Source organism: Salmo trutta, chromosome 2 (assembly GCF_901001165.1).
Source record: "Salmo trutta chromosome 2, fSalTru1.1, whole genome shotgun sequence".
NCBI lineage: Eukaryota > Metazoa > Chordata > Actinopteri > Salmoniformes > Salmonidae > Salmo > Salmo trutta.
Genome location: NC_042958.1, coordinates 60,444,616 through 60,457,095, shown reverse-complemented (window position 1 = coordinate 60,457,095; position 12,480 = coordinate 60,444,616). Strand labels below are relative to the sequence as shown.

At 43.5% G+C, this 12,480-nt stretch overlaps 1 protein-coding gene across 1 annotated transcript in view; it reads right to left on the bottom strand.

The window, feature by feature from the left end:
- LOC115163289 (SH3 and multiple ankyrin repeat domains protein 1) overlaps nucleotides 1–12,480 on the bottom strand; it is a 64,311-nt gene that overhangs the window by 38,538 nt on the left and 13,293 nt on the right. Inside the window, exon 2 of the mRNA XM_029715051.1 lies at nucleotides 5,391–5,971. Coding sequence (XP_029570911.1) covers nucleotides 5,391–5,909 — 519 coding nt within the window. The 5' untranslated portion in view covers nucleotides 5,910–5,971. The remainder of the gene's footprint in view (nucleotides 1–5,390; nucleotides 5,972–12,480) is intronic.

Sequence of the window (12,480 nt, the reverse complement as noted above, 5' to 3'; positions counted from 1 at the left end):
GCATGCTATTCAATCGATCACTGCCCGCACCTGCTCGTCCGTCCAGCATCACTACTCTGGACGACTCTGACTTAGAATACGTGGACAACTACAAATACCTGGGTGTCTGGTTAGACTGTAAACTCTCCTTCCAGACTCACATTAAGCATCTCCAATCCAAAATTAAATCTAGAATAGGCTTCCTATATCGCAACAAAGCATCCTTCACTCATGCTGCCAAACATACCCTCGTAAAACTGACTATCCTACCGATCCTTGTCTTCGGTGATGTCATCAATAAAATAGCCTCCAACACTCTACTCAACAAACTGGATGCAGTCTATCACAGTGCCATCTGTTTTGTCACCAAAGCCCCATACACTACCCACCATTGCGACCTGTACACTCTCGTTGGTTGCAGGTCACTTCATACTCGTCACCAAACCCACTGGCTACAGGTTATCTACAAGTCTCTGCTAGGTCAAGTCCCGCCTTATCTCAGCTCACTGGTCACCATAGCAGCACCCAGTCGTAGCACGTGCTCCAGCAGGTATATTTCACTGGTCACCCACAAAGCCAATTCCTACTTTGGTCGTCTTTCCTTCCAGTTCTCTGCTGCCAATGACTGGAACGAACTGCAAAAATCTCTGAAGCTGGAGACTCATATCTCCCTCACTAGCTTTAAGCACCAGCTATCAAAGCAGCACACAGATCCCTGCACCTGTACATAGCCCATCTGTAAACAGCCCATCTATCTACCTACCTCATCCCCATACTGTATTTATTTATTTATCTTGCTCCTTTGCACCCTAGTATCTCTACTTGCACATTCATCTTCTGCACATCTACCATTCCAGTGTTTAATTGCTATTGTGTAATCACTTCGCTACCATGGCCTATTTATTGTCTTAACTTACCTCATTTGCCCTCACTGTATATAGACTTTTTGTTTTCTTTTGTTCTACTGTATTATTGACTGTATGTTTTGTTTATTCCATGTGTAACTCTGTGTTGTTGTATGTGTCGAAGTTGCTATGCTTTATCTTAGCCAGGTCGCAGTTGCAAATGAGAACTTGTTCTCAACTAGCATACCTGGTTTAATAAAGGTGAAATAAAAATATATATTTTTTAATTGATAAAAGACCAAGTCCATATTATGTCAAGAACAGCACAAATAAGCAAAGAGAAACGACAGTCCATCATTACTTTAAGACATTAAGGTCAGTCAATACGGAACGTTTCAAGAACTTTGAAAGCTTCTTCAAGTGCAGTCGCAAAAACCATCAAGTGCTATGATGAAACTGGTACTTATGAGGAACGCCAAAGGAATGGAAGACCCAGAGTTACCTCTGCTGCAGAGGATAAATTCATTAGAGTTACCAGCCTCAGAAATTGCAGCCCAAATAAGTGCTTCACAGAGTTCAAGTAACAGACACATCTAAACATCAACTGTTCAGAGGAAACTGTGTGAATCCGGCATTCATGGTCGAATTGGTGCAAAGAAACCACTACTAAAGGACACCAATAAGAAGAACAGACTTGGTTAGGCCAAGAAACACGAGCAATGGACATTAGACCGGTGGAAATTTGTCCTTTGGTCTGCAGACAAAATTGGAGATGTTTGGTTCCAACCGCTGTGTGCTTGTGAGATGCGGTGTGGGTGAACGGATGATCTCCGCATGTGTATTTCCCACCGTAAAGCATGGAGGAGGAGGTTTTATGGTGTGGGGGTGCTTTGCTGGTGACAGTGCCAGTGATTTATTTAGAATTCAAGGCACACTTAACCAGCATGGCTACCACAGCATTCTGCAGTGATACGCCATCCCATCTGGATTGGGCTTAAATGGGAAATTCATTTGTTTTTCAACAGGACAATGACCCAACACAACTCCAGGCTGTGTAAGGGCTATTTTACCAAGGAGAGTGATGGAGTGCTGCATCAGATGACCTGGCCTCCACAATCCCCCGACCTCAACCAAATTGAGATGGCTTGGGATGAGTTGGACCACAGAGTGAAGGAAAAGCAGCCAGCAAGTGCTCAGCATATGTGGGAACTCCTTCAAGACTGTTGGAAAAGCATTCCAGGTGAAGCTGGTTGAGAGAATGCCAAGATTGTGCAACGCTGTTATCAAGGCAAAAGGTGGCTATTTTGAAGAATCTGAAATATAAAATATATTTGGATTTGTTTAACACTTTTTTTGGTTACTACATGATTCCATATGTGTTATTTCATAGTTTTAATGTCTTCACTATTATTCTACAATGTAGAAAATAGTAAAATAAAGAAACCCCCTTGAATGAGTAGGTGTTCTAAAACTTTTGACAGGTAGTGTATATTTAATCCTTTTTAAATGCAGACTTTAGCACAACAAAATGTAGAATAAGTCAAGGGGTATGAATACTTTCTGAAGGCACTGTAATACAGTGCCTTCAGAAAGTATTCAGACCCTTTCCCATTTTCCAAATTTTGTTACGTTAAAGCCTTATTCTAAAACAGATTAAATTAATTATTTTCCTCATCAATCTACACACAATACCCCATATTGACAAAGCAAAAACAGGTTTTTTGAAACTTTGCTAATGTATTAAAAATAAAAAACAGAAATACCTTATTTACTTAAGTATTCAGACCCTTTGCTATGAGACTCGAAATTGAGCTCAGGTGCATCCTGTTTCCATTGATCATCCTTGATATGTTTCTACAACTTTGATTGGAGTCCACCTGTGGTAAATTCAATTGATTGGACATGAATTGGAAAGGCACACACCGGTCTATATAAGGTCCCACAGTGGACAGTGTATGTCAGAGCAAAATCAAGCCATGCGGTCGAAGGAATTGTCCATAGAGCTCCGAGACAGGATTCGGTCGATGCACAGATCAGGGGAAGGATACCAAAACATTTCTGCAGTATTGAAGGTCCCCAAGAACACAGTGGCCTCCATCATTCTTAAATGAAAAAAGGTTGGATCCACCAAGACTCTTCTTAGAGCTGGCCGCCCGGCTAAACTGAGCAATCGGAGGAGAAGGGCCATGGTCAGGGTGACCAAGAATCTGATGGTCACTCTGACAGAGCTCCAGAGTTCCTCTGTGGAGATGGGAGAACCTTCCAGAAGGACAACCATCTCTGCAGCACCCCACCAATCAGGTCTTTATGGTAGAGTGGCCAGACGGAAGCCACTTCTCAGTAAAAGCCGTGACAGCTCGTTTGTAGTTTGTCAAAAGGCACCTAAAGGACTCTCAGACAATGAGAAACAAGATTCTCTGGTCTGATGAAACCAATACTGAACTCTTTGGACTGAAGGGCAAGTGTCACATCTGGAGGGAACCTGGCACCATCCCTACAGTGAAGCATGGTGGTGGCAGAATCATGCTGTGGGGATGTTTTTCAGCGGCAGGGACTGGGAGACTACTCAGGATCGAGGGAAAGATGAACGGAGAAAAGCACAACGAGATCCTTGATGAAAACCTGTTCCAGGGTGCTCAGGATTCACCTTCCAACAGGACAATGACCCTAAGCACACAGCCAAGACAATGCAGGAATGGCTTCGGGACAAGTCTCTGAATGTCCTTGAGTGGTTCAGCCAGAGCCCGGACTTGAACCCAATCGTACATCTCTGGAGACACCTGGAAATAGCTGTGCAGCAACGCTCCCCATCCAACCTGACAGACATTGAGAGGATCTGCAGAGAAGAATGGGAGAAACTCCCCAAATACAGGTCTGCCAAGCTTGTAGCGTCATACCCAAGAAGAATCGAGGCTGTAATCGCTGCCAAAGGTGCTTCAACATAGTACTGAGTAAAAAGTCTGAATACTTATGTAAATGTGATATTTGAGTTTCAAATATGTTATACATTTGCAAACATTACTAAAAACCTGTTTTGGGGGTATTGTGTGTTGATTGAAGAGGGGAAAAAACGATTTAATCAATTTTAGAATTAGGCTGTAACGTAACAAAATGTGAAAAAAGTGAAGGGGTCTGAATACTTTCTGAATGCACTTTATATATCAGTGTGACACTTCCACCCTATCATTCTGTTGTTTCTGACAGGGTTCTTCTTGGATGCTCTCAGCAGCTATCCTCATTGCATTAAATATAGCATTGTTCAGACATTAACTACTGAGAGATTTATCAATGTACAGAGATGCATGTTGTAGTGTTGGGGGACAAAATCGATACAGTTACATATTGGGATATTATTTTTGATGATATATCACAATATTATTGTTCACAATATCGCAATAATATTTTTGCGCTAGTCGGCTGTACCTGCACCAAAACTCCAGTATTTTCTGTTCATAGCTTGTTCTCCATCTTCTTTTTAAGTAGTGAGGGGAGCCAATTTGTTTTCAGCACCTTTATTTCCATGACAGATCAAAACAAATGTTCTCATGGGCTCACTCTTGTCCCTCTGCAGCAGACATATGGTGAGCAATATGTTTGGAACATCGAATTGCAATAAAATCGCAGTATCGAATCGCAACACATGTCATATCGGCGCCAAAGTATCGTGATAATATCGTAACGTGAGGTTCCTGGGAATTCTCAGCCCAAGTATGTTGTTTGTGACCTTGATCCCCCTCTTTTTACCTATTCATACCTCTTTTTGTCTCCCTTTCTAACATCTTGCGCTTCTCTCTCTCTCTCTCTTTCTCTTTCTCTCTCCTCTCTCCTTCTCTTTCTCTCTTTCAGCCTCCACTCCACTTCATTTCCTCATTCTCTCCATCTAATTTTGAACAATTATATTTCCTGTGCGAGGTACTTTAAGCTGTTTGTTGGGGTGGGTAGTGGGTAGTCTAGGATGCCCCGTGGGTGACAGTGCTTTAAGACCAAGACACCAAATGCCCTCTTTTGTGTTCACGCCCTCCTCAAACTCATTAAAACTCTATTAGATAATTAGCAATTACTGTTATATTGAGGGCAGATCAGCTGACATGTAGAACAGTTGGGAATGTTCTGGGAATTGGAGTACGGAGAAGAATCATAACGGGGGAGGGGTTAACAAAGGGTATCCATTCTCACCTGAAATGCCGCTACAGTATGGAGCAAGGGGGTTGGCCAACTCTCACCCACAATCACACCTATCTATGCAGCACTGAGAAAGCATCTATCGCTTCAAATCATTGATAACTTTATTGAGAAGTGAGAACACTGTCAATTACTTTGGATTATTAAGTGAGCCGTGTTTAGCACTTGCATGTAGCCTAACCTGAGTCAAGTCTCTGTTCTTCATAGATTCATAACCCATGTGAGAGAGATGGTTGTTCTGAATGTAGTATGGTTCCCCTCAGGATTGATCTCTGGCCTGGGCTTGGCTGTTACACTGTATGTATCCAATGATAGTAATGTGAGAAGAATATAATAACAGCTTGACATAATTGTACTTAGTAGTACCATGAAACATGCACCTACTGTCTGTTTGATGTCAGGGATTCCAATGCGGAACACCATCATGGTCAGGTGAGTGTCCTCTATGGGCGCCACTGTGGTCATACTGCGCTCCATGTGAGCGCGTCTCTTCTGGGTCTGAGTGGACGGGGCCGGGTGATACTGCTGCTGATTGGCTGGAATGAGATGGTGTTGCTGCTTTTGGGGGGCCTGATTGGATGTATAGGGGATGCCTCTATTTCTTGGATTGGCTGGCCTCAGTGTCCGGTCTCCTCTCTGTCTTCCAACCACAATGGCTGAGGGTTTACCTCCCTCCCATTTACCTTCGCGTGATTGTCTGCCTCCCTTTATCTCCATCTCCTCGAGCCCTTCTATCCCTCCATTCTCCTTCTCTCTACTCTCCCCCTTTCTGTTCTCTCGTCCCTGCTCCTCTTCCTCTTCCTCATCCTCCCCATACTTGTCGTCCTCCCCGGGATAATAGTGTTTGCTATTTCCCAGCATCCTTTGCTGTGCAGGGTCACTGCAGAGAGGGCCAGGTGACATTGCTGTCGTGGCAACGTGACATGGCTGTCCCGTGCGACATTGTCTTCACCCCCAAAAACATGCTGTGGAGGAGAGAGGGACGTAAAGGGTTAAACAAATGGCTAATTAACACATTGACTGACAACACTCAAATCAACACACTTCTCAAACTGTGAGAAAATAAATGAACGCATAAAATGTAAAGCATTTGGTATTAACAGTAGCGTAGGCATATGCAATAGAAGTAATAACTCATTGGTGACATTGGTTTCTCACATAGCCTAGGTGAATGAGTGCTGGTCCACATTTTCCATTTTGCTGTCGAGAATACATGGGGGAATAGGGCTGATGAAAGACGGCCTATATATAAACTCTATGAATATTTGCAGGTTCATTGCAGGAGAGAGAGGACAGGCAGTTTAGTATTGAAAATGGTCAAGAGCTTTGTGCTTCATTTTTTTTCATGGTATAGTCCTATTGTTTTCTCTAGTGAAACTAACAGCAAGTTGCCCAGTAATAATGTTGTCCTTTCATGAGCATTTGGCTGGGAAAGCCCTCCATATGCTTTGTACTGGTTTCACTATGAGGCGTAGTCTGGCTACAGGGCCTGCCATCATGCAGAGTTGGATCTTGTCCAAAAAACGTCTTAACGATGGTGGATGAAGTTGGGATTCCCCACTGCCCTATTGGCAGTTTTGAGGTCGGAATTGAAAATGAAGGCGGTGAGCCCCACATACTGTAGATGTGAATCTGTAGACTCAAATGGACAGACGGAGCTCAATAAAACATCACATGACGCCACAGGGAAAGCATTCATTTTAGACTAGTAGCAGGCAAACTAACACAGAAGGGCCGCTTCTGGAAAGCTCATGATGCTTTAAGAATTACAGACATGGAAAAAAAGCACAGACACATCACTCACATAGGTTTACATGGCAAACATGCTAGATAGGTTTTGGTGTTTTCAACCAGTGTTTGTGTTAGCACCACTGAATGACAGTATGCTGGAGGTATGTTTGATGCATGCAGATCAATAGGGTCTGTTCATGTCTCAGTACACATAAGGCAAACAGGAAGCATACTCATTGAATAGCTGCTGTGTAAAGAGGATGTGGAACCGAGGATTGAGCAAGGTGGGAAAGGGATCCCCAAGGAGCCAGTGAGTGACGGGCTCCAAAGGAGGCTGGCAGGACAGAGAGATGAGCCGGCCAACTGGAGAATGGTGAAGAAGGAAATGTGTCTCTAACCACTTCAGTTAACACACATACTATACATTATAGAGGGGGCTCAATAAAAATCGCTTAGAAACAATCCATCAACACATGTAAAAGGAACTGCAGGAAACCACCTATGAAATGGACAACGCTACCGTTCATCCTACACTCTAGTTGTTGTTGGCGGCATTAGATTCGACATTCCCGAACCACGCCTCACATTGATGGTGAGGGCGTCTATAATTAACATGTTGCTAAACCGCAGCATGTTAATGCTTCGGAAATTTTTGGAGGTTACCACCGTCATGAAATGAACAAGGAGGGACGGAGATAGGCTGATTTATGTACATTGTCTCATTAAATATTGAAGAACTTGGGAGTCTGCACTGGAGGAGAGAAGAGAAGAGAAAGACAGACAGACAGAAGGTAGACAGGCCAATGGAGCGTCAAAGAGCTAACTTATTGGGGAGGGAAAGAGAGAGAGTGAGATGTATTCTGCATAAAGCAGAGTAATCAGATTGAGGGAGAAATACAGAGTGAGAACAATTGGGCGGTTGGAAGGGTGATGAGAGAAAGTTGAAGAGAGCGTTGAGAGGAAAAGTAGGATATAAGCGAAAGTGACTGGATGAGGAGCGATGAGAGGACGAACTCATTGGCAAACAAGGAGTGTAAGAGATGGTACTGGAAATAGGCCTACATCACATGTTTGAGCAACATTTACAATCACAATAGGTACTGAAGCCTCATGAACCTCCCAATAAAAGGATAAAACTCTTATGATTTCAAAAACTGAATACATCACACTTGTTGGCTTGCTCTGCATGACCAATTGTACATGGAGGGCCCCCACTGAATTGAAAACAGTAAGAGCTCAGCACCATCTGACGACTGTGTTTTTGAAAGGCTGCTGAAGTTGGCGAGAGGGGCTGCCAAGGGGAAAATTGAATGATCTGAAAATTAGGGCCTAAACTCACAGGTCGGAACTCTGATTAGCACCATAAACCCTGGTGGAAACCTGGAGAAAGGGTTTGGTGCTCAAACAGGGTCTTTAACAGGGATATGGGGAACAGAACGTATGGGTTCACTGAGGTGTGTAGCCAAGGGGAGGGAGAAGGAGTTGAAAATAAGAGGAGGCTCAGAGGAGGATTAATCATGATAACGAGGAATAAGATGAATTGCCCTCCTTCAGGGCCCAGGAAGCAAAGATGACTGGATGGATTTGGGGAAAGGTTCCATAATATATTTTTCTTCAATCTTTCTTTTCATCTTCACGTTGGAACATAGTATCTAGAGCTCATCACTTGTGCATCTTGCAACAAAGTCACAATGACTTTGGGCTGGCATTGACGTCTCACCACCCTCAGTAGCTGTGTAAACAATCAAGACATGATACTGCTAAATGACGAAAATGTAAATGTAAATGTATTCAGGCCCCTTTTTGTTACGTTACAGCCTTATTCTAAAATGGATTAAATATTTTTTTCCCTCATCAATCTGCACACCATACCCCATACTGACAAAGCAAAAACTGTTTTTTAGAATTTTTGCAAATGTATTATAAATCAAAAGCTGAAATAATACATTTACATAAATGTTGACACCCTTCACTCAGTACTTTGTTGAAGCACCTTTGACAGGCATTACAGCCTCAATTCATCTTGGATAAAACTCTACAAGCTTGGCACACCTCTATTTGGGGAGTTTATCCCATTCTTCTCTGCAAATCCTCTCAATGTCTGTCAGGTTGGATGGGGAGCGTCGCTGCACAGCTATTTCCAGGTGTCTCCAGAAATGTTAGATCAGGTTCAAGTCCGGACGCTGGCTGGACCACTCAAGGACATTGAGAGACTTGTCCCGAAGCCACTCCTGCGTTGCCTTGACTGTGTGCTTAGGGTCATTGTCCTGTTGGAGGGTGAACCTTCACCCCAGTCCGAGGTCCTGAGCTCTCTGGAGCAGGTTTTCATCAAGGATCTCTCTGTACTTTGCTCCGTTAATCTTTTCTTTGATACTGACTAGTCTCCCAGTACCTGCCGCTGAAAAACATCTCCACAGCATGATGCTGCCACAAACCATGCTTCACCATAGGGATAGTGCCAGGTTTCCTCCAGACGTGACGCTTGGCATTCAGGCCAAGAGTTCAATCTTGGTTTCATCAGACCAGAGAATCTTGTTTCTCATGGTCTGAGAGTCCTTTAGGTGACTTTTGTCATGTGCCTTTTAGTGAGGAGTGGCTGATTGGTGGATTGGTGGAGTGCTGCAGAGATGGTTGTCCTTCTGGACGGTTCTACCATCGCCACAGAGGAACTTGGGAGCTCTGTCAGTGTGACCATCGGGTTCTTGGTCACCTCCCTGACCAAGGACCTTCTCCCCAGATTGCTCAGTTTGGTTGGGCAGCCAGCTTCAGGAAGAGTCTTGGTGGTTCCAAACTTCTTCCATTTAAGAATGATAGGGGCCACTGTGTTCTTGGGGACCTTAAATGCTGCAGACATTTTTTGGTACACTTCCACAGATCTGTGCCTAGGACACAATCCTGTCATAGAGCTCTATGGACAATTTCTTCGACCTCATAGCTTGGTTTTTACTCTGATGTGCACTGTCAACTGTGGGACCATATATAGACAGGTGTGTGCCTTTCCAATTCATGTCCAATCAATTGAATTTACCACAAGTGGACTCCAATCATGTTGTAGAAAAATCTCAAGGATGATCAATGGAAACAGGATGCACCTGAGCTCAATTTCGAGTCTCATAGCAAAGGGTTTGAATACTTATGTAAATAAGGTAAATAACTTGTTGTTTTTAAAAAAAAAAATTCGTTATATCCATTTGGTAGTTATGATCTTGTCCCATCGCTTCAACTCCTGTATGGACTCAGGAGAGGCAAAGGTCAAGAGCCCTGCGCCCTCTGAAACATAACCCAGCCAAGCCGCACTGCTTCTTGACACAATGCATGCTTAACCCGGAAGCCAGCCGCACCAATGTGTCGGAGAAAGCACAGTACACCTGGCGACTGTGTCAGCGTGCATGAGCCCGCCCCGCCACAGGAGTCGCTAGAGCGCGATGGGACAAGGAAATCCCGGCCGGCCAAACCCTCCCCTAACCCGGACGACGCTGGGCCAATTGTGCGTCACCTCGTGGGTCTCCAGGTTGCGGCCGGCTGAGACACAGCCCGGTATCGAACCAGGATTTGTAGTAACACAGTGAAGAGGCAACTCCGGGATGCTGGCCTTCTAGGCAGAGTTCCTCTGTCCAGTGTCTGTGTTCTTTTGCCCATCTTAATCTTTTATTTTTATTGGCCAGTCTGAGATATGGCTTTTTCTTCGCAACTCTACCTAAAAGGCCAGCATCCCGGAGTCACCTCTTCACTGTTGACGTTGAGACTGGTGTTTTGCGGGTACTATTTAATTAAGCTGCCAGTTGAGGACATGTGAGGTGTCTGTTTCTCAAAATAGATACTCTAATGTCATTGTCCTCTTGCTCAGTTGTGCATCGGGGCCTCCACTCCTCTTTCTATTCTGGTTAGAGACAGTTTGCGCTGTTCTGTGAACGGAGTAGTACACAGTATTGCACGAGAACAAGAATAGACTGACGAGTTTCGGAAGAAAGGTCTTTGTTTCTGGCCATTTTGAGCCTGTAATCGACCCCACAAATGCTGATGCTCCAGATACTCAACTAGTCTAAAGAAGGTCAGCTTTATTGCTTCTTCAATCAGGACAACAGTTTTCAGCTGTGCTAACATACTTGAAAAAGGGTTTTCTAATGATCAATTATCCTTTTAAAATGATAAACTTGGATTAGCTAACACAACGTGCCATTGGAACACAGGAGTGATTGTTGCTGATAATGGGCCTCTGTACGCCTATGTAGATATTCCATTAAAAATCAACCATTTCCAGCTACAATAGTCATTTACAACATTAAGAATGTATTTCTGATCAATTTGATGTTATTTTAATGGACAATTTGTTTTATTTTCTTTCAAAAACAAGGACAGTTCTAAGTGACCCCAAACTTTTGAATGGTAGTGTACCTAAATATACAGTTGAAGTCGGAAGTTTGCATACGGAAAAACTTAACCAAATACATTTAAACTCAGTTTCACAATTCCTGACATTTAATCCTAGTAAATATTCACTGTCTTAGGTCAGTTAGGATCACCACTTTTAAGAATGTGAAATGTCAGAATAATAGTAGAGAGAATTATTTATTTCAGCTTTTATTTCTTTCATCACATTCCCAGTGGGTCAGAAGTTCACATACACTCAATTAGTATTTGGTAGCATTGCCTTTAAATTGCATAACTTGGGTCAAACGTGTTGGGTAGCCTTCCACAAGCTTCCCACAATAAGTTGGGTGAATATTGGCCCATTCCTCCTGACAGAGCTGGTGTAACTGAGTCAGGTTTGTAGGCCCCCTTGCTCGCACATGCCTTTTCAGTTCTGCCCACAAATGTTCTATAGGATTGAAGTTAGGGCTTTGTGATGGCCACTCCAATACCTTGACTTTGTTGTCCTTAAACCATTTTTTCCACAACTTTGGAAGTATGCTTGGGGTCATTGTCCATTTGGAAAACCCATTTTCTAGCAAGCATCAACTTCCTGACTTATGTCTTGAGATGTTGCTTCAATATATCCACATAATTGTTTTCCCTCATGATGCCGTCTATTTTGTGAAGTGCACCAGTCCCTCCTGCAGCAAAGCACCCCCACGACATGATGCTGCCACCCCCGTGATTCACAGTTGGGATGGTGTTCTTCGTCTTGCCAGCCTCCCCCTTTTTCCTCCAAACATAACGATGGTCATTATGGCCAAACAGTTCTATTTTTGTTTCATCAGACCAAAGGATATTTCTCCAAAAAGTACGATCTTTGTCCCCATGTGCAGTTGCAAACCGTAGTCTGTTTTTTGGAGCAGTGGCTTCTTCCTTGCTGAGCGGTCTTTCAGGTTGTGTTGATATAGGACTTGTTTTACTGTGGATATCGATACTTTTGTACCTGTTTCCTCCAGCATCTTCACAAGGTCCTTTGCTGTTGTTCTGGGATTGATTTGTACTTTCGCACCAAAGTACGTTCATCTCTAGGAGACAGAATGTGTCTCATTCCTGAGAGGTACGACGGCTGTGTGGTCCCATGGTGTTTATACTTGCGTACTATTGTTTGTATAGATGAACGTGGTACCTTCAGGCATTTGGAAATTGCTCCCAAGGATGAACCAGACTTGTGGAGGTCTACAATTATTTTTCTGAGGTCTTGGCTGATTTATTTTGATTTTGCCATGATGTCAAGCAAAGAGGCACTGAGTTTGAAGGTAGGCCTTGAAATACATGCACAGGTACACCTCCAATTGACTCAAATGATGTCAATAAGCCTATCAGAAGC